General features: G+C 40.6%; 1 protein-coding gene across 8 annotated transcripts in view; it reads left to right on the top strand.

Moving 5' to 3' along the window:
* EML6 (EMAP like 6) overlaps window positions 1-27,480 on the top strand; it is a 97,274-nt gene that overhangs the window by 35,549 nt on the left and 34,245 nt on the right. For 6 of the 8 annotated variants that reach the window (XM_071448714.1, XM_071448792.1, XM_071448948.1 and 3 more), the window contains exons 4-17: window positions 1,339-1,437; window positions 2,481-2,549; window positions 5,073-5,258; window positions 7,063-7,198; window positions 10,651-10,852; window positions 15,193-15,330; window positions 16,888-17,144; window positions 18,160-18,372; window positions 19,014-19,181; window positions 20,100-20,209; window positions 22,032-22,150; window positions 23,072-23,258; window positions 23,877-23,982; window positions 26,724-26,817. In XM_071448714.1, coding sequence (XP_071304815.1) covers window positions 1,339-1,437; window positions 2,481-2,549; window positions 5,073-5,258; window positions 7,063-7,198; window positions 10,651-10,852; window positions 15,193-15,330; window positions 16,888-17,144; window positions 18,160-18,372; window positions 19,014-19,181; window positions 20,100-20,209; window positions 22,032-22,150; window positions 23,072-23,258; window positions 23,877-23,982; window positions 26,724-26,817 — 2,084 coding nt within the window. The remainder of the gene's footprint in view (window positions 1-1,338; window positions 1,438-2,480; window positions 2,550-5,072; window positions 5,259-7,062; window positions 7,199-10,650; window positions 10,853-15,192; window positions 15,331-16,887; window positions 17,145-18,159; window positions 18,373-19,013; window positions 19,182-20,099; window positions 20,210-22,031; window positions 22,151-23,071; window positions 23,259-23,876; window positions 23,983-26,723; window positions 26,818-27,480) is intronic. The other 2 variants (XM_071449113.1, XM_071448876.1) reach the window with 1 other exon arrangement.

Here is a 27,480-nt window from a genome sequence, read left to right as displayed (position 1 = left end):
CAGAGGAACTTGTGGTATAAGTCTGTAAATGGTGGTGGTGGTGAGGGGTGTTGAGTTGGGTTTTTGGAGGGTTTTTGTTTTGTTCTTGTTTTCATTAATACCACATTGCTTGGTGCATTTTCTGGAGGGACAGTGGTTGAGTTCTGCATTATTCACTAGGCAGGTTTTGCATCAGGGTAATGCCTGTTGTCATCTCTCATTAAACCAAAGCCCCAAACCATCAATTTCATTCCTCTAAATCAAGAAAGTGTAAGTGCTGGGACAGTGAGGGGTGTGTGACCCTGGTGCAGTTAATGCAGAGGCTGTCCAGGGGCTCTCCCAGGAGGGAAGGTGTGCACTCATATTTACACTCAGGAATGGGATGAAAAGGCCTCGAGTACCTGCTCCCTGAATTATTGCTACAGAATGAAACTGGACCCTTCTGGTCCTCTATGAGCAGTTATTTCCTCTCTCTGTTATTCAGTTGTTGAGACCTTTATTGCATTTAATATTTTTCCTAATACAGCATTTTAGAGGAGTCTGTGGTAATGACACTTATTTTCTTTGCCTGCTCAGTCCTTTTGTGTTATCACAGACAGTTCCAGATTTTAAACAATTTGCTTACTCAAAATTTGAGCCCATTTTTTTATGAAGTTCATGTAAAATGGACAAAATTAGGACAGTCACTGGAAGGGAAAAGACCTGCAACTTCCACAGTGATGGCTGATCTTCTGGACATGTCACAGATGGATGCACTCTGCTTTTTCCCTGCCAGAATGCTGCCTCCATTTTATTATGTTCTTTTTATTTCTTCCATTATTGAGATGGGAAAATTATTAAGTTCTTTAATTGGTGGCCAATAAAACTTTAATTGAGCTTGGTTATTAGTTCATTGTTTTGGTTATTTTAACTGGTGATGTGATACACTAAGCAATAAAAAGGCAATTATTAAAAGTACATCCAGTTCTGGTTCTAAAGCTCAACAAAATGAGCATAATGAACAAAGCAGTAGTTGGAACTAGTGAAAGCTTTTATTTCCCTTTCACTTTTATTATCAGATTAATAAATGAAAATGCTAGAGGTGTGCACCTGAAACAAGCACCTCAGATGTTTCAGGATAAGAACTGCACGTGGAACATTGCTGGCCTGAAATCAATAACCTGACCTTTTAGAGAAGATGAGACATTTCAGTGCTCTCTCCAGTGGGTAAATGTTGAGTGTGAATCTCTTTGCTTTTGCAATGTGGTTCAAACCCAGGTCACATGTGGGAAAATCCATTTGTGCACATAATCCTGGGAGCTACAGCAAAATGATTTGGGCTTGATTTCCTGTTAACTGGATTGTGTTGTTTCTCCTCAGCGTTTGGCTTCCGTGGGACTGGATGCCAAAAACACGGTGTGTATTTGGGACTGGAAGAGAGGAAAGCTCCTGGCAACAGCTACAGGCCACTCTGACAGGGTAATGTATGGAGGCATTCCTGGATTCTCTCTGGGAGCTGCACAGGTCTTTCAAAAGGCATTTTTGTTTCTGTTAGGTTAATCCAAAGGTAATTTTGGTCTTTCTACCAGGCTTTTAAAATACTGGACAAGATATTTATTCTTTCTCATTGGGCCAGACCTAGCACAAGGCTCTGTTAGTAAGCCTAGGGAGGAAATACCTTGTACCTACACACTGAGTGGGATGATCTGTAGCTCATCATAGGAGATGTGAAATGAGTGCTCCATGGACAAAGATCATCTTGTCTCTGAGTGTTTCAAAAAGACAATTTATTCTGAGGGCAAATTTAGTTACATCCCTTTCAGTTTTCCTTGAGACAGTTACCTGTAGAAGAGACTTGATTGAGATAAATATTTATTTTATATATGTTAGCTTCAGGTAAAGGATCATAACTTAAATAAAGAAGAGAACAGATGAGGTATAAGTTTACAATGTTATTCAGGATTAGAAAATGTTTTACCACGTTTAGCATAAGCAAAATACCTCCCTGACATATATAAGCACATGGGTGCATACATTAAAATAAATTATGGACACATTCTGACAACTTGTATGTATATTATCATATTATAACATGATTTGCATCTGACCTCAGTAAGTGCAAGATCAGGTTTCAGATAATCAGAATTCTCCAGGACATAGGCTGCAAGTACTAAAATCTTAGTTCCTGTAGACTTTCCCAACCAGAAAAAGGAGCTTCTCCACAGAAGAGGGAGTGGGAAATAATGCCTATGGAAATATTGTTTATTCAGTAACATCCTGGAGCTGGAAGGGATTGGCAGTGGGGAACAGGGATGAAGTGTGTTGACAGAACTATGTGAGGAACCCTCTGTGTTTGCCTTGGTCTTTGATTACAAAGAGTTCCAAATTTATCTGTAGAGTGTTCCTTCATTTTTAGTAATGTGTTCCAACAGAAATTATGGCTAAGCACTGGTAAAAGCAAGCTGAACCTAGATGCCATTACTGTATAGGTTAAAATATCAGCTTAATATATTTCTTAACAGATATTTGATATTTCCTGGGATCAATATCAGCCAAACAGAATTGTCAGCTGTGGAGTAAAACACATAAAGGTAAAGAGCTTTCATTGTTTACTTGGAAAAAGTACTTGCACACAAAAAAAAATAAATCTGTGTTCTTACCTGATGAGGACTTGAAATATAGGACAGATTATATTTTTCTTTCTTTATGTGAACATTTTGCAGAATGTTTTGTTTGAAGCCAGTTCAGACATTTGGCAGTGCCTGAGCTGCAGATTACCTGAACAAGAAAGTCAGCAAGATTCTTTGATGTAATTTTCATCATTATATACTTATAGTTTTGGGTCTTCTACCCTTTCCATTCCACTCTAATGGTCTCAGCCTTCAGGGGTTTCCCTCATCCAGCATCACAAAGGGGCACTGTGCAGCTGTAGGAGGAACCAAGGTAAAAGGTGAACAGAATGACCTCCTGCACTTGGGCTTCTCATGTAACACCAGTGAGAGCTGTGCAGGGCCTGCAGAGACAAAACTCTGGTGCCCCACTATTTGCTCTTCTGAGTCACTCTTTATGGAAGTGTCTGAAATGGAAACCTACATATATAATCCATGTTTTGGATAAAACATTCTTATGACTTTGGAAAGCTTAGAAACAAATCCTTGTCTGCCAATATCCCTTTCAGGTTTCTGTTTTTCTCCTGTCTCCTCACAAACATTCCTAACAGATGGCAATTATTTCACATGACTGGGGTGGGAAGAGCTTTAACTAGAAGTTTAGGAAACCAGTTAATATCTCTAGTTCTGGTTCCTGAGAAGCTCGTGCCCTTAAACCACCACTGCTTCAAACTGTGGGTGGTTTTGGCAGCAGTGATACCATCTGTTGTGTTCTGCAAGCTGTTTTCCTAAACCTGTGTTTGTTTGGCACCTGTCTTCTCTTTAAAATGGCCATAATCACCCTGAACACAGAGAATACCAGGCATTGGAAATACATGGAGATAAAGGGATGCCAAAAATAGTCAAAAAGCAGCATGGAGGGGAAATTGCTCTGTGTTCCTCTCCAGTGGTGCTCCAGCAGCTCCTTGGTACAAGGCTGTGGGAATGTGATAATAACGGCTCTGAAGGAATTGTATCACTGTGGGAACTGGGCTGTTTATTCTTCCATCAGTCCAGTTCTGCTGGCTCATTTGGCTGAGCAGGGATTAGAAGCTGAGGTAAAGCTCAAGAATCTCTCCCTGAGCTCAGGATCCTCCCTCCACCCTTCTGACATTGCTGCCTCAGTATTAGAGAACTCCTTCCTTCTAGCACTCCTTCCTCAGCTGACCAGAAAGGAGGAGAATTTAGAATTTAGGTTTTACTCAAGGAATGAGAGCCCTGGGGACAGTATTCCCCCTGCCTTCTAAATTGGCTGATGTTATGAGGCAAAGGGAATATTTAATTGAATTAACAGAGAAGGAGCTGAAATAAAAAATCTTAATCCAAGGATTTTCTGGAATAAAGAATTTTAGAAAAATACCTAAAAATTTGGCTGTAGGCAAATGAAGTGGGAAAAGAAGGAAGTGATGAATCCATGTCAGACACATCAGTATTCCTGTCCAGTGTCTGCCAGATGACAGAGCAGGGGTGGCTCCACTGACACACTGTGCTGTGCTGCACCCCAGAGATTTGCTGTTCTGTATCTGCACCTGTCCAGAACATCCTGGTGCTGACAGGACTGGAGATTTCAGCACTTCTCTTGCACATCTCTCATTGATATTCTCTTTATTCTGCCTTCCTCAGAAGGTCTGGTCCTTGAGGGGGAGCTGAGCACACAAATTCTGATTTCTGCTTGATAAATGATACTTATTTAAATTTTAAAAAGCACTCTTATTAAAAAACAAATAGTCTGGTATTTCTAGCACACCTCCAAAGACAACCTTCTGAGACAAACTTTGTTTTCTTCACTCTTCTTCTCTTCCCCAGTCAGTCTTGGATTCCTTTTTGCAGAATGTTAATGACTTTGGGGTGGCAGCTGGAAGTCCCCTTTCCTCACTTGGGAACCTGTTGCTCTGGGAGTCAGGGAGTTATCTCATGTACAAGTGTTTGCAGTCCCCATGAGCAGATGGTTGCTCAGTAACTGTGGCTATATTTGAGGGGCAGAACTTTTTCAGTGCTCTGGAGAAGGACAGAAATGTCTGCTCCAGCACACAGGTTGTGTAAGATAAAGTATTTTATCACTTCAGTGCTGTAGCTGTGTTTTGCAGATGAGAAAAATGGGATTTGCTGGGTTTAAAAAAAAATGGGTTTAAAAACATGTACTTGTCTGGACAGCATTTCCCAGCAAAACCAGATCAAGGAGAGAATGAGAAGGGCAGTGTGGCAGTAGTGAGGCAGCATTGAGCCTCACCCCCTCAAGCAGTTTGATCCTTTGTTTTGGATTTAGATGTTCCATATTTGCCTGGATCTTTCCTTGGTAAACGGGCAGGCTTTGGAGTAGTGGATGTTCTGATAGGACTGAAGGAATCTCTTCAGTGCCTGCCCAGACACTGCTCTGTCAGGATGTGTGTCTGAGATCTGCACACTGATGTGAAAAACCAGAAATTCTGCAGAAACCTCTCCTGATCTGCCATTTACATTTCACAGTTTTGGACACTGTGTGGAAACGCCCTGACAGCAAAGAGAGGAATATTTGGTAAAACAGGAGATCTCCAAACAATCCTGTGTTTAGCCTGTGCTAAAGAAGACATCACCTACTCTGGGGCTTTAAATGGGGACATCTATGTTTGGAAAGGGCTCAACCTGGTGCGCACAATTCAAGGAGCACACAGTGTAAGTGGTGTTTTCTGTCTGTTTGATAAGGAGCTGCTCATTGAATTGAAAAACTTCCTGAAGGCTTAGCTACCAATATTTCCTTCTGTTTCGGGTCAGAAGCATGTCTGAGGCTGTTCAGCAATTAAGAACTTAGATGTAATGTTGTATTTGTTGACATGCTGCCAACAGATGCTGAGCTGATAGTGCCAGCACTGCTGGTATTTATAGCCTCCATCTAACCAAGTAAGCCAAGCCTCAAATGAAGTCTGTACCCCTAAAGTTTCACAGATTGAGTAGCTTCAGTTACGATCAGTTTACTTAAAAATAGTTGATAAGCAGATTATCTAGGCTTAAATAGAATTTTCCCACTGAAATCCCCAATGCTGGAGACTGACTCCTCAGAAGAGCTTCAGTGTGGAGCAAGCCTGTTGAATTTGGGAGTTTCAGCCATACTCCAAAGAGTTTACTCCAATTGCCTCCATAACACACACCCACAAACCACCACCCCCAGTCTGGAGCTCTCATAATTACAGAGTGAAAGGGGGATGTGCAGGATTGTGTTAGATTTCTAACCAGTCGAATACAATTAATTTCTCTCTGGTTTTCAAATAGGGATTCCATGTCTTATTTCAAATGAGGACTGCTCCCATTTGGAATATGACTGTGGGTGATGGCATTCTGATGTGGGGTTTTTGGAACAAAAGGAAATGACAATTTTCTTTAGAAAATGGTATGACATTTAACACTTGTTACTATAGTTTTGTTCTAGAAAGAGCACTGCAACAATAATAGGTTTTTTCTGATCTCCCAAAATTAGTTACGGTGACAGTTCATCAGGATTTTTAGGACCTCTTCAAATGAGATCTAAGGATTGATTATTTACAAAAGTACTCCCTAATTTATGAAAGCAGAGAGACTGGAGTCAGTGGGACATTCTACCTGAGCAACTACCATGAAACTGCAACTGCAATAACACAGGCATGTCTTTGGCAAACAATAACCCCCTGTATTATGGTAGCAGAATTCTGTTTGCAGAATTTTACTTAGGTTCATTAAAATTATTAAATACAACTTCTTTATACATAATGTGATTAATTATGGAGTTTGCCATTGCTAACATGCGATCTCTATGTAATTAATAATTAGAAATATTAATTTATGAAGACATTGCACAAGGCCACTTTGAAAATGGAGGTCTTCTCTCTATTGTATTTATCTCCATGCAGTTCAACTTATCTCCTAACCAAGGTTTTCCTGATAAAATACTGGCTCAGCAGGCATTCCTTGAACTAGTCCAAGGTAGTTCAGCAGTCATTAATCATGAGGCATTTTCAAAACCAAGGAGAAATTCAAACTGTCATAGAAACTTGTTTTCAACAAAGAGAATGAATTGACACTCTTTCAGTTCCTGTCAGATCCCAAATGATGTCTGAACTGAATTCATGATGAATGTCTCAGTCACCTCTGCTCCTGTAAGAACATTTGTATTGCTTGTTTGCTTGGTTTTGTTTATCACGGGCAACTCTTTACTTTAAGTGCTCCACTAGTTCTTCAATTGTCCTTGTCATAATATTACCAAAGCTAAATGTGAAGTTCTGCAGCTAGGCTGTGTCACTGCTGTTTGGACTAAGGTTTCTACATAAACCACTCGAGTGGAGCACTTGAAATAAAAGCTGTGTTTGCTGGTTTGCTTTCTGGATGGGCAACACTTCTGTGCCCTGCAGTTTCTGGCCTTCAACAAGAGTCTGTTTGAAAATGTTTGCTTTGTGTGTTTAAATTGCTTGTAAAGACCTTTAAAACTTGGGCTGCTGTTGGTTGACAGGCTGGAATTTTTAGTATGTATGCCTGTGAAGAAGGCTTTGCCACTGGAGGGAGAGATGGCTGCATTCGGCTGTGGGACACTGAGTTCAAGCCAATCACTAAAATTGATCTCAGGGAGACTGAGCAAGGATACAAAGGTAATGAGCTATTCCTTTAATGGTTTTTCACACATCTGGATAATGGATTGTGACAGCATTTAATGTGAAGCATGGATGACTCTGCATACTGCTGATATTTTTACCTAATGGCTATATTTATTTTGGATCTGTGTTCCCTTCCCTCTCTGACAATTCTGTAACCTGTGGAGTGTTCCATGGTTCATGGTATAAACACAGGGATGAAATCACCGCTCCCCACCATGCAAATGCAAGAAGATAAGTGAGAACTAATTAATCACCTTAAGGTGGGAGAATGAACTTAGTCAATCCTTAATTGATTAATTAATTACTTGCAATTCATTTAACAAATTGAGATTTTTGGAACCTAATACTCAGAGATGCTGACCATCTGAACGCTCTACTCATGCACTTGGAATGGTAGCACTTGGCAGATTTGTTGGAGAGAATGTTATTAAATTGGTGATAATCACATTTGTTGAATCTAATCCTGCTTCCTGTGAGCTCAGTCATCACTTTATTTTATGGTTTGAAGCACTTGGATCACAATGGACACTTTATCAAGGGTGTAGTGTTCACTCATAGAATTTAGCCCTCAAAAAGACACCCAAGCAGCAGTCCCTGTGCTCTGCACTCCTGCCTTTATGTAGTTTTTTGCAGCCTCAATCATGATGTTTAGCATGAATTTCAAGAAAACAGTAGCAACAAATAACCAAAAATCAAAGATCTTGGGCAAGTGCAAACTGCCTTTGAGGCTACTCCCAGCCTCTGCAAGTGGGGTTTCACTTTCAGTTGTCATTGGCACTGATGAATTTAAGAACATCTGAAGCCTCGAGCAGTGGTGGAGCCTTAATGCTTACCTGGGAGCTTCTGTCCCTCCCTTCCAGTTATTGTTCCAAAGCATTTTGCAAAGGCATTGTCTGTCAAACAAACCCTGAGAGCAGATAATCTTTCTTCAGGTGCAATGTGTTCACAGAGAACATTGCCTTTCCCACATCCAAAGGTTTGTTTGTATTCTAAATCTTAACAATGTCCATCTTCCAGCAAATTCCAAATGGAATTCCATTGGTGTGGTCACTGGTATGTACCAAGATGAATGTCAGAACTTCAGTATGAATTTAGCTAAGTCATAAAATGGCATTAGAAAAATTAAAAGCTGTTGGGAGTGGACAGGAAAATAAATTAGGATTAATTTAACCTTCTCAGGAGATGAGAATATTTTATTTATGTGACCAATATTTCACTGCATTATGTATTTGGTTCCAAAAAATGTGAAAATGATGATGTGGGTGACCTTGACTGCATGACAAATGGATTTTTTAATTCATTCACATCTCACAGCATCCAGATCTATTATCCAAACTTTTTTCATGTACTGGAACAGAAAATACAAACCCTGCAAGCAATTGACCAGAGAGTGCTACCAAATTGATCAGCCTGCTGAGAGGGTGTTTTTGAGCTTGTGGTTGGTAAAATTCCAGCTGCAAAGTAGGGATCAGATTTGTGGAATAAGATCAAGTTCTTGTAAAGTTATACAAAGCAAAATTCTATTGGTTTGGGTTTGGGGAGGAGGAATGTCTTTTTTTAATAATCTATTTTGATTAAAGTGGAGAAGTGTGATAAATGGGCACAAGCCATTTAAATTCACCATTAAAATTTTATTTGAGTGTGCAAAAAAGTAAAGCACTGGAAAAAGGAATAAACCAGCTTCACTCACAGGCACCCCTTGACTAATGTGAAAAACACCAGTCACTTGTTTTTAAAATTTTAAAAGTTATAGTAATAAAATGGTTATAAAAATAGTAATACTTTTAGAGTAATAATAATTTGGACAATTTGAATTAGGACAATATGAGACAATAGAGACAAAGATTGTGGATGTCCAGGTACCTTTTTCTGGGCAGCACAAGCCCGAAAAAGGACCCAACCCACGTTAACAGAGGATTAACCCTTAAAAGCAGCAGCCTGTTGCATATTCATACACCTCATACATGATGCATAAATTCCATTCAAACACAGGATTCTGTCTGGTCAGTGTCAGCTTCTTCCTCTGAATCCTGATGGCATCATCCTGCCCCAGTGAGGCAGGAAGAAGTTCATTTCTTCTGATAATGGAGCAATAAATTCCCTTTCTCTGAAAGATTTAGGTGTCCTGTGGCTGCTATCTCAGTGCCAGTCCTTTCTGTAGAAAAAAAGTATGTTACATAGCAAAGTTTCTATTTTAACATTTTTTATAACCTAAAACTATGTTTAACACACTACTTAAGAGAATTAATACAGCATTACTTTCTAACACAACACGTACAATATTTATTTTAATATTTGTGAAAAGCCAGTCATAAAATACGCATTTTTCACAACTAATATAAAATTTAGATCTTTAAATCCTGTGAAATGGAGCTGGTTTTTAAATTCCCAAGGTGTGCAGCAAGCACGTTTTCCTAGGATTGAGCTTTCTCTGTGTGCCAAATGGAGAAAATCTGACAGATCTACCTTGAGCTTTGAATCAGCTGGGATGTTCTGTGTGACCCCAGTGCCCAAGATGTCATCTGGGAATGACCTCTGTGTTATAAATAAGAAGCTTGACTAGGCCAATATTCAAGCAGCAATCAATTTATTAATTGATATGGTAAAGTATGAGCAATACAGCGCTGGGTACAGTGGGGGAAGTTTTCCCTCCAGCTGCACACCCATAGTTGAGGCTTACAGGTATTTATAGGGGTACTCATCAGCTTTCTCAGCAGTTTCTAGTCCCAATTTTTACTCATCAGCAGTTTTTATTCCAAATTTTTCACGTCACAATTCTATACACTATTGTGATTTAGTTTTTCTCAGGATGTATCCCAAAAGGAGTATCCCCAGATGGTGGTGGTCTGGTTTCTGAAAGAAGGAAGATGAATCCCATCTGGTGAAGTCCAGCTCCCCAGATGTGGGTCCACCTTTTAATTGCAAGGACTATAAATCTCCTTACAGTGATGTCCAGCTTCCCTTGGTCGAAACTATAAATCCTTGAGTTGATGTTCATCTTCCTTTCTCAAGCTGTTTTTCTCATGAGATAAGCATGTTTCCTTTATTGATATTCCAAAGCTGTAGTTTCAAGGGTACAAGCAGTATTCTAAAATTATACTTCAAAAGGTTATTATTGCAGAACTCTTTAAGGCTTAGCTACAAGCAAAGAGCAACATCCTTAATGCTTTAATTCCAATGCTCCTAATCAACTAAGGTTAATTGTGAGCAAAAGATAGGGTCAAAGGCCTTCTTCCATGCTTTACATTCTTCAGTTATTATTAGAATTTGTCTTTATAACTGTCCCATGGTCGGTTTCCGCACATATCACAATCACAAATACACACATTGCCTGTATGTACCTGACACGAAACACAGCTTTGTATTTCACATCTGGGATTCCAGCAGTGTTGGCTGTGCCCCCCTGGCGCAGCTGGCACTGAGGGCAGCTCCCGCTGTGCCCCCAGGCCTGTCCATCCGCAGCGTGTGCTGGAAAGCCGACAGGCTCCTGGCAGGGACTCAGGACAGCGAGATCTTCGAGGTGCTGGTGAGGGAGAGGGACAAGCCCATGCTGATCATGCAGGGCCACTGCGAGGGGGAGCTCTGGGCCCTGGCCGTGCACCCCAAGAAGCCTCTGGCGGTCACCGGCAGCGACGATCGCTCCGTGCGGTAAGGCTGCACTCGCTTTCTTCATTTCATTACTGCACATGCACCTCAGGTTGTAATGGATTCATTTGACTGGCTGGCCTTATGGTAAGACTCTGTTAAACAATATCCACCCCCTGTCACTGTTGTTCCGAGATTGAGGCAGGAACAGGCGAGAGGCAGGATCGTAGAAAAAGCAAAGAAGGCTTTATTCAAAAGAACCACGTGGTTTTTATAGAGTGGTATGATAGGTTCTATTCTATTGGATAACTAACAAAAACATCTTCCTCACACACTGTCCTTGAGAGGAACAGAGAAACGAAGTAGAAAAACACCACCTGCAAATTATTTGTACTCAAAGAGTTATCACTTCTTTCCAACTCCCTAAAATTTCTCACAAGCCGCTGTGAGAAACGCTTGCTGTTTCTCTCTCTGTGTCCCATGGCATCCACACCCCCCCACCCCCATATTTTTCTTAGTAACTTTGTTTTTTCTCTTCAGTTTTCATATTTGGGTGCCGTAAAAATAATCCGAATTTATGTTCAAAATGTGTTGGATTTACATCTTCTGCTTGTATTATTGATTTAGTCCTGCTGTGTACAGGGGATCTAAATGGGGAATGGTCACATCATATTTCTCTTCTGGTAATATCAAGCAACAAGCTTAAAGCCTAAATACTTTTGTCCAGTGTTTTACTCAGAAGATACTTGCCTCAGCCTTGAGTGTTTAGGAAATCTGATCTAAAACTAATTCAGTTAAAATGCCAGAAAATGAGATTAATGAAAATGCTCTGATGTCATAAGGGGAAGTGGAGGGGCAGGCGCTGATCACTTCTGTCTGTGACCAGTGACAAGACCCAAGGGAACAGCTGGGGCTGAGTCAGGGGAGGTTTAGAATCAATATTAGGGACAGGTTCTTTCCCCGAGGTGGTGGGGCACTGCCCAGGCTCCCCAGGAAAGGGTCACAGCCCCGAGGCTGCCAGAGCTCCAGGATTGTTTGGACAAAGCCCCCAGGGATGCACAGGGGGGGATTATTGGGGTGTCTGTGTAGGGCCAGGAGCTGGACTGGTGATCCTGATGGATCCCTTCCAACTCAGGATATTCTGTGATCCTGTGTTTAGTTACTCCACTTGTGTCTTCAGGCTTTGCAGCAGCATTTTTAAATTTTGTCTTCATATTTGTGGACATTGTCACAAAATCAAGGATGCTCCTTTTCCTGTCTGTGTTAAAAGCTGGCACGTTGATAAGCCTCTGGGGGGAAAAAAGGCATTTTACTGTGTTTAGTTAAGCTACTCTCCTGGCTGTAGAGTTTGGGGGTCCAGCTCAGACTCTTCCTGTATCCACACCCACAGAGCTGCTGTGTGTTCTCACCTGAGCATGGACTCTGCCCAGTGGAACTGATTATTTACCTGTGGTTAAAGAGATGGGGCTTTTCCTGTGTGCCAAAAATCCATCTCCTACCATAGACCCAACTTCTGATTCCTACTCCTTCAGATTGCACATTATGATTCACCTCTGCCTTGAGGCTTGCTGCCCAGCTGGGATCTCTTTTTTCTTCCCTTTCAGTCTTTTCACTTGCAGTGGTTTCCTATCCTTGCCATCCCTCATCTCATTCTAACCCCAATTAAAATCCAAGTGGGAACCCCACAGTTGTTCCCCACAGTTGTGTTTTCTCCCTGCTTGCCACAGCAGGATTATTTCTCTCAGTTTGTGCAATGCATGAGCGGTCTCCTCTGCTGGGGTTTGCCTGCCCAGTGTAACAGCCAGGCACAAGTGTCCTGGCAGGGGGCAGGTCAGGTCTGGAGGAAGGGCTGCAGAGCTGGGATTAGCATTGCACTGCCCTCAAGCCAATAAGCCCCACTAAGATGGGATTTCTTGTCTTGAGCTCATCCCTTGGTGGGCAGAGTAATTCAGCTCTGGAGCTGGACAAGGTGCTGCTGACTCAGAGCCTGACCCAGCTCGTGCCTCTCCAGGAAGCACTGCAGGATCTGTGTGCACATCAAACCTTGATTAATGCTGCTCTTATCACTCTTATCTCTGTTGGAGTAGTTCTGATATTCCTGATGCCTTTCTCTCAAGTGTGCAGGGATTTTACTGACTGACATCACACATCTTTGAGCTGTTTGGGCACTAGAGAGGGTGGCATTTGAGTGCTACTGGGATTTTTTTGTAGACTATGGCTTCGTGTGAGGAATTCCAGTGAAATGTATAAATACTTTCATTAAGATAAAAAGGTACACAAAAGGATTTTCCTACCATTTTTCTGTAATATTTGAATTGCATCCACAGGGATGTTTCTGTATTGCCCTTCATTGGGTAAATTTTCTTAATATTTTATTATCACACTTTTTTTCAAAGTGTGGGTATGTAATAGAAATCTAAATTGGTTTAGAAATAAAAGTATTTAGTGAGTCAGATGGTATTCTTGTGTCTGGGATGTCTGAATGAGAAGTGGATTTACTGTACTTTTCCCTAGCCCAGCTGAGAGAAGTCTCTAGCCAAATATAGGTTTCTAACATTTTAAATTTCCAAAGCAAACCATCTCAACTAGGAAAGCTGCCTCTTCCCTATATCTTACCACAGGAACAGGGGAAAATTGTCATTCTCTAAAGGCATAGAGAATTATTTATTTCATTTATTAAATAAACTCTCATGGTTTGCAATTAGGCTTCCAGAGTATTGGACTGACTTACGTGGAAGCAACATTTTGGAGCAACAGTTGTATCCTAGTGTTTTCTTCAAAATCTTTCCAAAGCCTTCCTGGTTCATTCCTTGTTGTATTAGGATCACAGCTTCTGCCTTGTGAGACTGCAAGATTCTTGATCCTACTTCATGTTTGTCTTTGAAAACAGTTTTAATGTCCCACATTCATTTATTTTCCACCTTCTTTTCAGGCTCCATCCAAGTTGTGTTTATGCTGTTTATTCCAGTGCCAAGAACAGAACTTCTCCTTTGGAGCCTCTTGTGCTCCCAGTGCCTCCCAGCTCCCTGTGCAGAGCTGAGCTCAGTGGCATCCACATCCTTGGTGCCAGTGCCTTCAGTAAAAACAGGAATTGCTACTGTTCCAGACCTTTTACTGTAACTCACAGTAGGATCTCCTATCCGGCCTGGGGGGTTCCTTTCTGGCCAGATTTCCTCTACAACTCCATCCAGTGTCACGTTACAGTTCTTGCACAAATTGTTCTTTTCTCCAGTTTAGCACATAGTCACATCTGCTGGTTCATAATCCACATATTTTACTGAGGATGTAATCAGTACATTACATTGATGACTCTATCCTCAAAACAAAGATAGTTGGGTGTCACAGACACATTTTATGAAAAATCCTTTTGTTAGATTTTTCCTCCTGAGAAGCTGAGAGGCCTCAGGAACAAAATGTAACCAATGGTTATCTGCTGCTGTGGAATGCAACAGGTGCATCTGGGATTGGTCTCATGTGGTTATTTCTAATTAATGGCCAATCACAGTCCAGCTGTCTCAGACTCTCTGGTCAGTCACAAGATTTTATTATCATTCCATTCCTTTCTATTCCTTTCAAGCCTTCTGATGAAATCCTTTCTTCTATTCTTTTAGTATAGTTTTAGTATATAATTTTCTTTTAATACAATATATATCATAAAATAATAAATCAGCCTTCTGAAACCTGGAGTCAAGATTCTCATCTCTTCCCTCATCCTGGGACCCCTGTGAACACCACCACAGTTGGGTACTGTTGACTTAATTTCTCTACCCTGAGAGAGGTCTTATATGCATTTTTCCCCATTATTTCAATTGTTCTTTAAATTTCTAAGTCTTGCAGACTACTGAGATCTGATGGGTAAACCTGTAGTGATTTGGGAAGCTCCTTCCATTCCTTCAGAAAAATATAGGGGCATTATTTGCCTTTATCTTAGGACATAATTTACTGGTTGATTCTTTTTAATTGCATTGATGTGAATGAGGGAATCAACATGCAGTTTTGTCTCCTAAGCTCGTTCAGAGTTAGGACAAGAAAGTCTTCCCTGTGGTTGGAATGTTGATGTTCCCTGAGTGTTGCATTCAGTGAAAATTTCACTCTGAGCTGCATTGACCCTTCCTGTCTACAGAATCTTCATTTTTATTATTCGCTTTGGGGAATTCAGTCAAATAAGTGAAGTCTGGAAATAACACCAAATGATGATGTAATTGAGCTTCACGCTGTTTTCTTCTACCGCAGTTGTGTTCAGGTTGAAAGGAGCTCAATCCTTTACACAATATTAACCCAAGGGGTGTGTGCAAGTGATTTTCCCAGCTGAGTTAGACCTTTGGGGGGGTTCCTCTTGAAGACACCCAAACCCTGGGCAGTCAGGAAAAGCCTCCTCCTGCTTTCCCTTCCCTTTGGGGCAGGTTGTGGAGCCTTGCTGACCATGCCTTGATCGCTCGCTGCAATATGGAAGAGGCCGTACGGAGCGTGTCCTTCAGTCCTGACGGATCCCAGCTGGCACTTGGGATGAAGGATGGCTCCTTCATCGTCCTCAGAGTCAGGTAAGATGAAAAAACACGGGGTATCTTATCAGAGGAAAAAGAAATAATGATTGCAGATGCATCCATATCCCTTTTGAAAGGTGGCAGTTTGACAAAGAGGAGAAAAATCTATGCTTTAATAAATTTCAAAATATTGGTTCTTAGGAGTAATGTTGATAAAATTTAAGATTTTCAAGTTTGGCTCTTTTCCTGTAGTCTGAAGTTATACAGGTATTTAGTGAGAAGAAAAATGCATAAAAGAGAAAACATAGTTTGGAGAGGGATCTTCTTCACTGATGGTTTAGTTCCTGTCATACACATACCAGGAAAAATAATTGGTGATCAAAAGACATTTGTAAGTATTTTCAAGATAAACCTGAATTCTGCTTTTTGTGTAAGTGGAAAGCCTTTTTCTACATGGCTGCATCTTGAGCGTTTTCTGTCTGAAATGCTGTTATGGAGGGCACACAAAAGCAGGTAAAACCTTAAATGATAAAACCTTAAACAAAATTAGAGTGAAATAGCCAAACCTCCAGTGTGATTTCAAAATACAACAGCTGTTTTAATTGATACCTGGAAGAGTTTACCCCCTCCTGACTGTTCTCCTTATGTTTGCCAAACATATGCTTAAAATACTTGGAACTCCAAACTGATAGGAAGGAAAAACCTGGGAAAACCCCTATAATGCTCTGCTTGAATGACTTTAACAAAACTTAAATGAGCTGTTCATGTTAATTTAAAAGCCTTCCCAATGACTATTTTTCTAAAGAAGTTAATCATCTTTGTCTCCCAGTAATCTTGTCCTTCTTAATTTGTCTGATGCCTCCTGGAAATCTCTGTCTTGGGTTAGGAATGCTTCTCCTTTCAGGACCCTGCTTTTAATAGTGCTGTGTGTCAGGATTTAAAAGATAAACTTAGGAAATGTATCTCAATAAACTGGGGTTGGATGCTGCTAGCAGTACTTCATTAGAGCAGGTGAAGAGAATGAGGAACACTGTGGACAGGCAGAGTGGTTTCTGTCTGCTGCTTAAAAAATGCTTAAAATCAATGTTTCTCCTTTCAGGACCCTGCTTTTAACAGGGCTGGGTGTCAGGGTTTAAAAGATACACTTACAAAATGTATCTCAGTAAAATACTGAAGTACTAGCAGTACTTCATTAGAGCAGGTGAAGAGAATGAAGAACGTTGTGGACAGGCAGAGAGTGGTTTCTGTCTGCTGCCTAAAAAAAGTTTAGAATCAATGCTTCTCCTTTCAGGACCCTGCTTTTAACAGGGCTGGGTGTCAGGGTTTAAAAGATACACTTACAAAATGTATTTCAGTAAAGTACTGAAGTGCTAGCAGTATTTCATTAGAGTAAGTGGAGAGAATGAGGAACATTCTGGAAAGGCAGAGTGGTTTCTCTCTGCTGCTTAAAAAAATGCTTACAAGCAATGAAGCAACAGGAAGTTATCCATGAAAAAAAAGGATATTTCAGGTGAAATTTAATTTCTGCTGTGTAAATTATTCAGTGCATCTATGTTATCTGTGGCTTGCAAATTGCTGGGTGTGCAGCTGTCACTGTCCCCTGTGGCCCTGCAGGGACATGACCGAGGTGGTTCACATCAAGGACCGCAAGGAGGTGATCCATGAGATGAAGTTTTCCCCTGATGGCTCCTACCTGGCTGTGGGCTCCAACGATGGGCCCGTGGACATCTACGCCGTGGCCCAGAGATACAAAAAGATTGGGGAATGCAACAAATCCTCCAGTTTCATCACCCACATTGACTGGTCTGTGGACAGCAAGTTCCTGCAGACCAACGATGGTGCTGGAGAGAGGCTCTTCTACAAGATGCCCTGTAAGTTTACAGCAATTAAATTTTGATTTTGGTTGAAGAGAACACCACAAATATGATACAAATATTACAAGTGAAAGTGGAGTTTTCTGGCTGGAACATAGAGAAATACCCACTGCTCGTTTTTTCAATATCTTCAGCTTTAAGGAAAAGCTGTCTCTGCTGTGTACATTACATTTTTTTTCATAGCAACTTTTACAGCTTGACTCACTCTTAGGTAACTACCAAAGCCCCTCTGTTCCTATTGTCCTTCCTTGATGAATGATACCTGTTAGTGATCAGAATGTTTTTAAGAATGTAACTAAAAATAGAAGAACTGTTTGAGTCAGCTGGAATTGCTGAGGTTCTCAATGTAGAAGCTTGTTGGTAAGAAACAACACTGATAACTAATTGACTTATTCTCACTCTTATTTGAGAATACTTTCTAATATTTAGAGGAAACTTTTTCAGAAGAGAGCTTCAGAAATAAAAATTTGGGCTCTTTGGAGCTAGTTTGGCAGCCTTCAATCAACTCTAAAACAGCCTCTGTAAGTAAAAAGTACCAGTACAGAATGGCTGACTGACCAAATACTCACATTTCAGGGACTTAATGTGGATGAAAAACTCCTACTAGCACATGAGCATGATTTAAAATTGTGTATTATTAACCTTCTAACACTTGAAAGTGTTCTAGGAACTCATGCTTTTCACAGTACTTTCTACTGAATTTCTTTGATAGATTTGGAATTATGAAGTTTTTCCACTTTTGTATGTTTTTATCATGCCAATCCTAATTAGCATACTAGTTCTCATTAGTATTCTAATTATTTCTAATGCAGCTGCATTAGAACTCCTCAGATGTGTGCTGTCCTCAAACACTACAAATGAGAGATTATAGCAATTTAAAGGAAGATTGTGACTCTTCTTAATTGAGGTTAAAAATTAATTACAACTAGAATACACAGATAAATATGATGAAAAGAAACAGAGTTTCTAAAAAGCAGATGATGAAATTGGTTATTCACCTGCACATTTTCAGCTGGGAAACACCTAACAAGCAAAGATGAGATCAAAGGAATTCACTGGGCCTCATGGACCTGTGTGATAGGAGCTGAAGTGAGTGGAATTTGGCCAAAATACACAAACATCACAGATGTCAACTCTGTGGATGGGAATTACAACAGCTCCGTGCTGGTGACTGGTGATGACTTTGGCCTGGTGAAATTATTCAGATTTCCGTGCCTAAAGAAAGGTAGGATGGAATTTTGTATGGCTGAAAAATGCAAGATTTACCTCAATACTGTATCAGAGTATTTTCTAATGGTGGCTTTTCATTCTGGTGTAAAATTCCAATTGCTGTGTGCACAGTTCCTGTGAGTATTAATGGATACAGAGAGCAGACTTTAACCCTCTCTCTATAGCTGTTTTCAGAAGTGTTGAGAATGTATGGCTGCTTCCTCAGGATTTGCACTGTGCCAAGCATAAAGCCAGCAATCCAAATCAAACAACCTTTTGCCTTTCTGTGAGCTTCAGTGTTTAATTTGATATCATATCTCAGTGTATTTTCAAAATTTGTGTTTTAGGAAAAATGGAATGCATGTGTTGAGTTCACACTGGCACTCATGGCCAGAAAGGTGAAAATTAAACCTTGTGTGTCTGGTACTTCCTGCCAAGACTGAAGTACTTTTCTGGCAACTTGAAGATATTGCCCATATTATTTTATGCCTTATTTTTATATCACAATTACTTTTGTATCACCATATCAAATGAAGCATTTGAGTATTTTTTGGTTTTCAGATTTCACAAATGTATGTTTCTGTTCCCAACCTAACTTCATTAGTTACAAGGTTAATTTTTCCCCTTACATACCAGCAGTTCTCCTGTTGTTTTCAGGAGCTAAATTCAGGAAATACGTTGGCCACTCAGCCCATGTCACCAATGTGCGCTGGTCCCACGATTTCCAGTGGGTTTTGAGCACAGGAGGTGCTGATCACTCTGTTTTTCAGTGGAGGTTTGTTCCAGAAGGGATAACCAATGGCATCCTGGAAGCCTCCCCACAAGGTAAACATCATCTCTGTTCAAGTATTTGTTAAATTATATCAGCACAGAATGCAGCACTGCTGGAAGAGCTCTTATTGATTTAACAGGAAGAAAAAAGTGATAATTCTTTGGAATTGCATATACTCAGCATGTTTGGGACATTGAAGCTGTCAAAGACAAGCCTTGCTTTGGGCCACATTAAAAGCTGCTGCAGTCTGCAATATTTGTGTTTGGGAATACATAAAAACAGCATTCCTCAAAGTGTGTGAAAGAAGACATTTAGAGGGACTGGATAATTAAATTTTCAACCTTAGCCATCTAACTTGCATTCAGAAGTCGCACTACACATTTAATTGTTTAATTTTAGTTTTCAATGCAATCTCATGTATCTCACGACAAATTTCTCATATTTATGCAGTAGCTGTACTTCAGATATTTTTCTTGTTATAGTCATCATCTTTATAATATCCTACCAAAGCCATATCAACTGTGTCATGGTGGTTGCTAAAATTGGGATTCCCTGCAGCAGAAGGGCAAGATTTCACTCTGTACATGCACAATTTGGTAAATTATCTAAATTACAGCAAATATTTTAAGCACAAAGAATGATCAGTGAACACTTTTATTTGTCATTTCTGTGTGTCTGCTCTCCAGACCCTGTTTTGAAAGCAGAATTCTCTGATGCTGGAACTGTACCAGAAGCTGCTCAGTGATTTTGCTTCTTTCTGCCACCTTCCTGCCCCGGGCAGGGAAACAGGAGAGACAGAAATGAAGCCTGACACATTCAGTCAGCCCCCATGACTTTTACAAGCTGCTTGAGCTTCCAGATTTCTTGGATACTGCTTTGCCCATAGTCTAAATTATATAAAAATGTCACATACTATTTTCCTGTGATTTTATGTGTTCAATATATAGATTTTTAATTTTTTGTTTTTAAAGCAGAGGGTGGTGTTGATTCCTACAGTGAGGAATCAGATTCAGATTTATCTGACGTGCCAGAGTTGGATTCTGACATTGAGCAGGAAGCTCAAATCAACTATGATCGCCAGGTGAGTGTGAAATAACTCCCAGGGCCAATTGCCTGGCAAGTTCCCATCAGTGTTCAGCAAAGAGAGGAAGTTTACTGCTGACTCATGGGCTGCTCTCAGTTATTTTGATGGAATTCAGCTGATTATGCAACCAATCTACATAAACCCTTGAGCTGCAGATGAGAATTGGAAAGGGTTTGGAGAAAAGAATTTAAAAGTGTTTTGGGGGTTTGAAGGTGATCTTTAAGGTCCCTCCCAAGCCAAACCACTCTGTGATTTGGACTCTGTTTACAAGTGAACCTGGTTCCAGGAGCTGTTGTCATTGAGAGCTGAGTGTTGCCTGTCCCCTTGTCCAGTGAGCTCTCAGCTGCAATGGGGAAAGGTCAGAAATTCCTCAGAGCAGGACTGGGATCTTGTATTAAGGGGGGAAAGTCACAGAATAAGTTGGTTCATGTTGATTTAAGGGATTGAATGCTTTCTGGGATGTGGGAAGTTCACCTCTAACATTGCCGGCTTTAGGCAAAGGCATCCTTTATCTTTTCACCTCACTTTCTAGACTACAATAAATTGCATAGGTCCTTCTGCCAACAGCTTCTTTCACCTGTTTATTACAGAGATCAATCATGAATGACAAATGAAAGATTTTGCCAAATTCTCTCCCTTCCCTTCCATTCACTCCCAGTTTCACTGGAGTGCTGGTCATTCTCCTCCTCCCCTCCTTGTCCTGATTTTCCATCTGTATTCAAATCAGTCATCATCCTCCTTCACACTGTCTGTGTGTCAAAAAGGACATCTGGGTTTAAAAACTACAAGTGACATTATCATTGCAGGCAGTTCAAGAGCAATATTCCAAGCAGGTTAATGCATGGAAAACCAGGAGCATCTTTAAAATAGCATCTCTCATGGAAAATGTGAGACAGCCCCAAGCAGAAGCTGCATTTGGCATTTTGTTAAAGGAAATAATTGACAAAAGCACAGGGAAATAAAAACATGCATCTTATTTTGAGAATTAGGGTTTGGTTTGGGTTTTTTTCTTTTTAATAATATGGCTGAAGCAGCAGAGAGGATTCTACATTTTGAGATGCATCAGAACATGATGCCCCAGTATTTTGTCTCACTGAGTTTGTTTCTGTCTTTTTCTTTCTTCCAAAAATCCAGTGTTGCTTCTTGGAAGTCAGGTAGATTTCTGTGGGAGTGGCAATTTCATTGTCCATTTGTCCAAGAAATATAGGCATAGAAAACAGACACTAAAGCTACTAAAGCTACATTTCAGCATTGAGATGGATTTTGTTTGGGGATGCCTCAAACACCTTTAGTATCTCCACAGAGTTTTAGCATTTCTAAAGTGTTTAAATAGAAAGTATTTTGTGTCTTTATAGATCTGTAATTATACTTTGGGGTTGTGGACATGTTGGCAGATCACTGAAGTGCTTTTGGTTCCTGTGTATTTCACCATAATCCTGAGATAGAAGCAGTTCATGCTCACCTTTGAGCTTGGACACTGCAGCACAGATGAAATTAAAAAACATCTGGACACTCCCAGTCACCATTTGCGTTGCTTTTCACTAAGTGACACTGGAATCTTCTAGAAAGAATGCACTCTGCTGCTGCTGCTGCTGATCCAGATTGCTGTTCTGGGCCACTCAGACCAGGAGAATTCTCCTTGTTCAGGAAACTTTATTATTATCTGAAGGCTGGGGACAATAGTGCCTGCCTCTGCATTGTAACCACTCTACATCACATTAGCATATATTACATTTCATGCTTAAAGCCACTTTCACTCACATATACAAATATTCAGAAAACCAGAGATGTGCAGTTAACATTAGCAATTCTTCTTCAGGTTTACAAAGAAGACCTACCTCAGCTGAAACAGCAAAGTAAAGAGAAAAACCATTCTGTGCCCTTCCTTAAGAGAGAGAGAGCGCCTGAGGACAGCTTGAAGCTGCAGTTTATACATGGGTAGAGTAACATCAAATAATATTTGCTATTTCTGAATGACTAACATTGCTGGGGTGCTCTAACAACTCTTACCAGAGCATAAGCAATGCATTTTTGATGCTTACCCACAATTAAATTGTTTGTCATTGTTATTGGGGTAATTCTTAGAATATCAGATACAGATTTTCTATTTTCAGTTGTATTTCAGGCTGGGTGGAGCTCTGAGCAGCCTGGTGCAGTGTGGGAGATGTCTCTGCCTATGGCAGGAGGTGGAGCTGGGTGATCCATAAGGTCTCTTCCAGCACAGACCATTCCATGATTCTCTTTGCTAAGGAACAGGGGAAGCACTCATAAATAATACATCAGTGTTGAGTTTTATGAAATTACATTTTGTACTTGTTACTCACTCACCTGATGTTTCCTGGAGTCTCTGTTAATTGCTTGTGAAACTGTGATTTGTTCAAATGCCTGATAGATTTCTGCTCCAATCCAATTCCTCGTGGAGCTTACCTGGACACAATTCTATGTAAAAGATACAGCCTTTTTGTGAAATCAGTGCTGATTTAGGAATTGAGTGCAAAGTAACCCTTGAGAAGATCCCTTAATCCCTGCTCTTGGTGGGAGCAGTGTCTGTGATACTTCTGAGCTCGAGCTGTCCCCTCAGGACTCCTTTCCTTTAACACACAAAGGATTTGTAGCTGTGGGGCAGCCATGAGGTGTTCGGTGTCTGCTGCAGGTACAGAGGCTGTGACTTCAGGAAGAACCTGTTCTACACCCAGGCAGGGGAGGTGCTTTATCACATCTCCTGCAGCCAGGTGTTCATTTGGTGCTTGCTGCAAGTACAGGGGCTGTGACTGCAGGAACAACCTGTTCTACACCCAGGCAGGGGAGGTGGTTTATCACATCTCCTGCAGCCAGGTGTTCATTTGGTGCTTGCTGCAGGTACAGGGGCTATGACTGCAGGAACAACCTGTTCTACACCCAGGCAGGGGAGGTGGTTTATCACATCGCTGCCGTGGCCGTCGTCTACAACCGGCAGCAGCACTCGCAGCGCCTCTACCTCGGCCATGACGACGACATCCTCAGCCTCAGCATCCACCCCATCAAGGACTATGTGGCTACTGGGCAGGTGGGGAGTTCAAAGTGATAGCAATAATGGTTTTGTATAGAATTGGAAAAAATGCCATTCTCTTTTTCCTCACATGGATTGTTTCCTCCTATATCCAGACAAACTGAATGTTGTTTCCTATTCCCCTGCCGCAACTGTTGGAGGTGATTATGAAACCATTCCTATGTAACATAAACACTGCCAGTCTTGTGCTATGGCCTTCAAAAGTCTTATATTTACTTTTAATCTCTCATGTAAAACTCAGCAGCTGTACTTTTATCTCCTTCCTAGAAGGTTTTGGACTTCCATGACTCAGTTGCAGTATTTTTGTACTGTAGGAGCTTTCAACAGCCTTGCTCAGATAAAAGCTGATGGGCACTTTCCTGATATCTGGTACTGAATATGATGTATTCAGTGTATACATATTCAAGACATCAGGATAAATGATGCCATGAATACTGATAGTTTTAAAGACCACCCACTGATATTTCTCTGAATGAGAAAATAAATCTTGAAAAAGATAAAATAGGGCAAATTACAAACCTCTGTAGGGTTTTAAAGATATGATAATGCTAATTACTGTTATTGGTGTGCTTTGAACTTCTGTGGGCAGAGAGCCCAATTAACCCTCTGATCTAGGTTGGAAGAGATGCTGCTATCCATGTTTGGGACACCCAGACCCTGAAATGTTTATCATTGCTCAAAGGCCAGCACCAGAGAGGAGTGTGTGCACTGGATTTTTCAGGTGAGCCACAGCCTATGTTTATCTAAATGAGTAATTTAAAAGCAATCCTTGTGAGGCAATGTTAATTCAAAGAGGTGTAAAATTGCAGCCAGAACCAATTTTACATGGAAGCTTGCTGACTTGGGATAAAAACAGTGTGTGTAGTGAAATCAGTCGAGGGCCTTTGGTCACTTGGTCAATGATTGATTTTGGTGGTGTCTAGTAAATAATACCAAGGGTGCAGTTGGAATTCTGGTCACTGTCTACATGGTGGTGTGAGAATTTCCAAGCAGGCAGGATGGTGACTCAAAGCATATGAATGAGTTGGAAATGTCACCTCTGCGCTCATCCAATTCTTTGCATTTGCTAACAATTGCCACATTTTTCAGTGAGTTTACAGAAGAAGTAAATATGACAAACAGTTGTCTGCTGTCTCTCCCACTTGTCTTTCCAAGCTGGCTGCCCTAAGCTGTCTCAGTTTTCAAGGGATAATTCCTGTGTGCAGCACTGAAGAATATCATCCATATGGTGGGGACTTAAATACTTCTGTATCTTCATAAAAGGGCTTGAAAATTCATTCTCACTTCTTCTGTTAAAAAAAATTAAGAGATTACTTTATCTAAACTATCCTCTACTTGATCTGATTTTTTTTTTCAATTAAACACAGCTTATTTCATATTCTGCTCTCCAGAAATGTGGTAAGAATTCATTAGGATGTAGATCACATTTGTAAGACAAGACTATACAAAAGAAGTTTGACTTCCACAAAGATAAATCTGTGGAACTCAGTCATATTCCATTATCAGGAGAGAAGCCCTGGGGTTCATCCAAGAGCTGGAATTCAAATGTGAAATTGCTGACCCACTGTGGTCTGTAAGCTCACTCTGAAAGGAGATAAAGTGCCAGAAGTAAGAAAAATGGATAAGGATGATTTAACTGGTATTAGATAATGTGCATAGATGTCAAAAAACTTTTTGATAAGATCCTTAATTGAACAAACATTCCTATGCTTGAAAATTCTTTGTGGTTTGCATTTTTAACACCCAGTAAATTGCTGTCCAAGTAGGAATATTCTGGATCTTGGAACCCATGTGCCTGTAAAGAATAAACTGGCCAAATATTCTGTGGGCATAAATCTGTAAAAAAATACTGAATGTCTATTAAAAAGTAGCAACCACTCAACATTACAGCGTTGCTGTAGGACCTGCTCCTGAGAATAATGCACACACTGCATTCCTAACTGGCTTTAGCTGGGATTCTTGGCATGGACAGGGACAGAGACTGAGCCTGTGTGTGTCTGCACCAAATGTGCACCTCCCTGCAGGATCAGGGGCTGCACTGCCCTGTGCAGGGCATTTGCATTGTCCTAACAACAGAGCTTTCAAAATTAGGTTCAGATCACACTATTTGGAGCTTAAAGATAGAAACCTGGAGCTCCCAACCTTTTCTGGCTGTAGTTGATGCAGCAGCTGACTCTTTCCCCCCAGTTCTCTCTCTAAACCATAAGCTGCTGCCCATTTCTGAAAGCTGGGTCCTTCCTGTACAGCCCTTCTCATGACACTGTGATTCTGAGAGGATCATTTCATTCCTGCAATGTTTGGCTGTGCCCTCTGCTGGCTAATTTAGCATTTATACCTTGGGATATTGTTTGGAGGGTATAGTCCATATTAGTGCATAAACCTCCTGTTTCAAGTGCTTAAAGTTTGAATTGTTGTGGTTTTTGAGGATTTTTAAAATAAGCTCGATTTTGTTTTCTTGTCCTGTATTTTAACTGCATTTCTTCCTACCTTATTCTGCTTCTTCCACTTGGGCCTGTTTCTTTCTTACTGATTCTTAAATCCCCCTTCTCCTTCTTGACTTGCTTCCAGTAAGGTCAGTCATTAAAGTCTGTAAGAACTTAGCCCTGTGAACTCTGCAGTAATTCTGATGGAGTAATTTACACCAGTGACTCTCTTTTACCTCTTGAAGTCAAATATGCCCAAGCTGAGTCCTTCACACCATTCATTTCTGTGAGAAGCCCATTCCCAGATCACTGATCTTGTTCAGTCTCTACCCTGCAGCTAAAAAAGCCAGGCAGGTGATCAGCTCCTCCTGCACCCTATGAATTATCTTATCATTAGCTGCAATAATCATGGCTTAGTTTTATAAACTTTGTAGAATGTCAGCACAGAAGTTTGTCTCTAAAACTTTGTTAGAGATGGTTGTGTTTATCGTTATTTTATACATGTGGCAAGAGTGCCTGGCTACTGTTGAATTATGGATGATTTTCTCTTCTGGCTTTCCTTTCTCTCATTATCAGTCCTGCTGTGTCTTTCCTGCAGTGAAAGTGAAGATAGCCAGCAGTTATTTTTAGCCTTAAAATTTTATATCATATTTATAGTTTCATCACCCTGCCTGTGAACATTTCATACACTGGTAAATCTCTGCACCATTTCAAGCAAAGAAAAGAAGCATTATCTATCAGAAATATTTCAAATAAAATGCAACGTGAATTTAGAGTGCTTGAGCTTTATGAATTGAAATTCATTGCCTTGTTTGATCCTCCCTATTTTGCTTGTACTTTCACATAGGAATGCTTTGTGTCTGCCTTGGGGAAAGATCTGAACTCCAATTTCTCAAACTATTAGTTTGGGGTTTTTTTTTTGCTTCATTTATAATACCACATTAGAAATTCAGTTTGCAGTGTGATTTTTGGTTCATTGCCTGTTACATTTTCAGCTAAAGCCTTAACACCTTTAACACTCAGTATTGCTTCTGTGCAGCTGATGGGAAATGTTTGGCATCTGTGGGGCTGGATGATAACCATGCCATTGTGTTCTGGGACTGGAAAAAGGGAGAAAAGCTGGCAACAACCAGGTAAGGATACCCACAGTTTAAAATCCCCTCTGATTACTTTTTTCTGAATAACCTCATTCACATTTTTCCTATGAACAAAGAAATAAAGCAGACCTCCCCTCTGAAAGCAGGATGGTGTTTCAGAGCAACACACCCAGATTAAAAACCTGGGGATGCACAGGCCAGTGTTTGGAAATGGTGTGAACTATTTCTGTCAGGAGTTCTTATCCTTGCTGTTGGGAGAGCCACATTGGCACTGTGGTTTGTATTTTCTTCCAGTTTTGTGTCCTGGCTTAGGGCAGAAGTCACCAGGGGTGTCATTTCCTTTATGTGTTCCATGATGTGCTGGGTTCCATCAATAACCAGATCACTTTCTAAAAGGAAAAAAGAGTTCCCTCTATTCTACATATATATATTTCAATCACTGCTGATCCAGCCTTCCTTCTGAGCCAGCTTTTTCTGAGCCATTGCTCTTCCAATTGCCAATGGAAAGCTCAGCTACTAACCTGACAGTGAAGAGTCCTTTGTGTTTCCTGAAGGGACCAGTATTGGGAAGAGAATTTAAAGTGACATGTCTCAGCTGTTTTATACTCAACTGTTGGATTGCAACAATAGTTGTTCAGTGTAGGAGAATTGAACTGTCTGAGAACCTGGTTGTCTCAGCCTTGGACAAAGCAAGTGTGC

Source organism: Agelaius tricolor, unplaced genomic scaffold, assembly GCF_023055355.1.
Source record: "Agelaius tricolor isolate 1412-34295 unplaced genomic scaffold, bAgeTri1.0.p SCAF_1, whole genome shotgun sequence".
Classification (NCBI taxonomy): Eukaryota; Metazoa; Chordata; class Aves; order Passeriformes; family Icteridae; genus Agelaius; species Agelaius tricolor.
The sequence above is the reverse complement of the archived record's forward strand: the minus strand, read 5'-3'. Positions and strand labels throughout refer to the sequence as shown.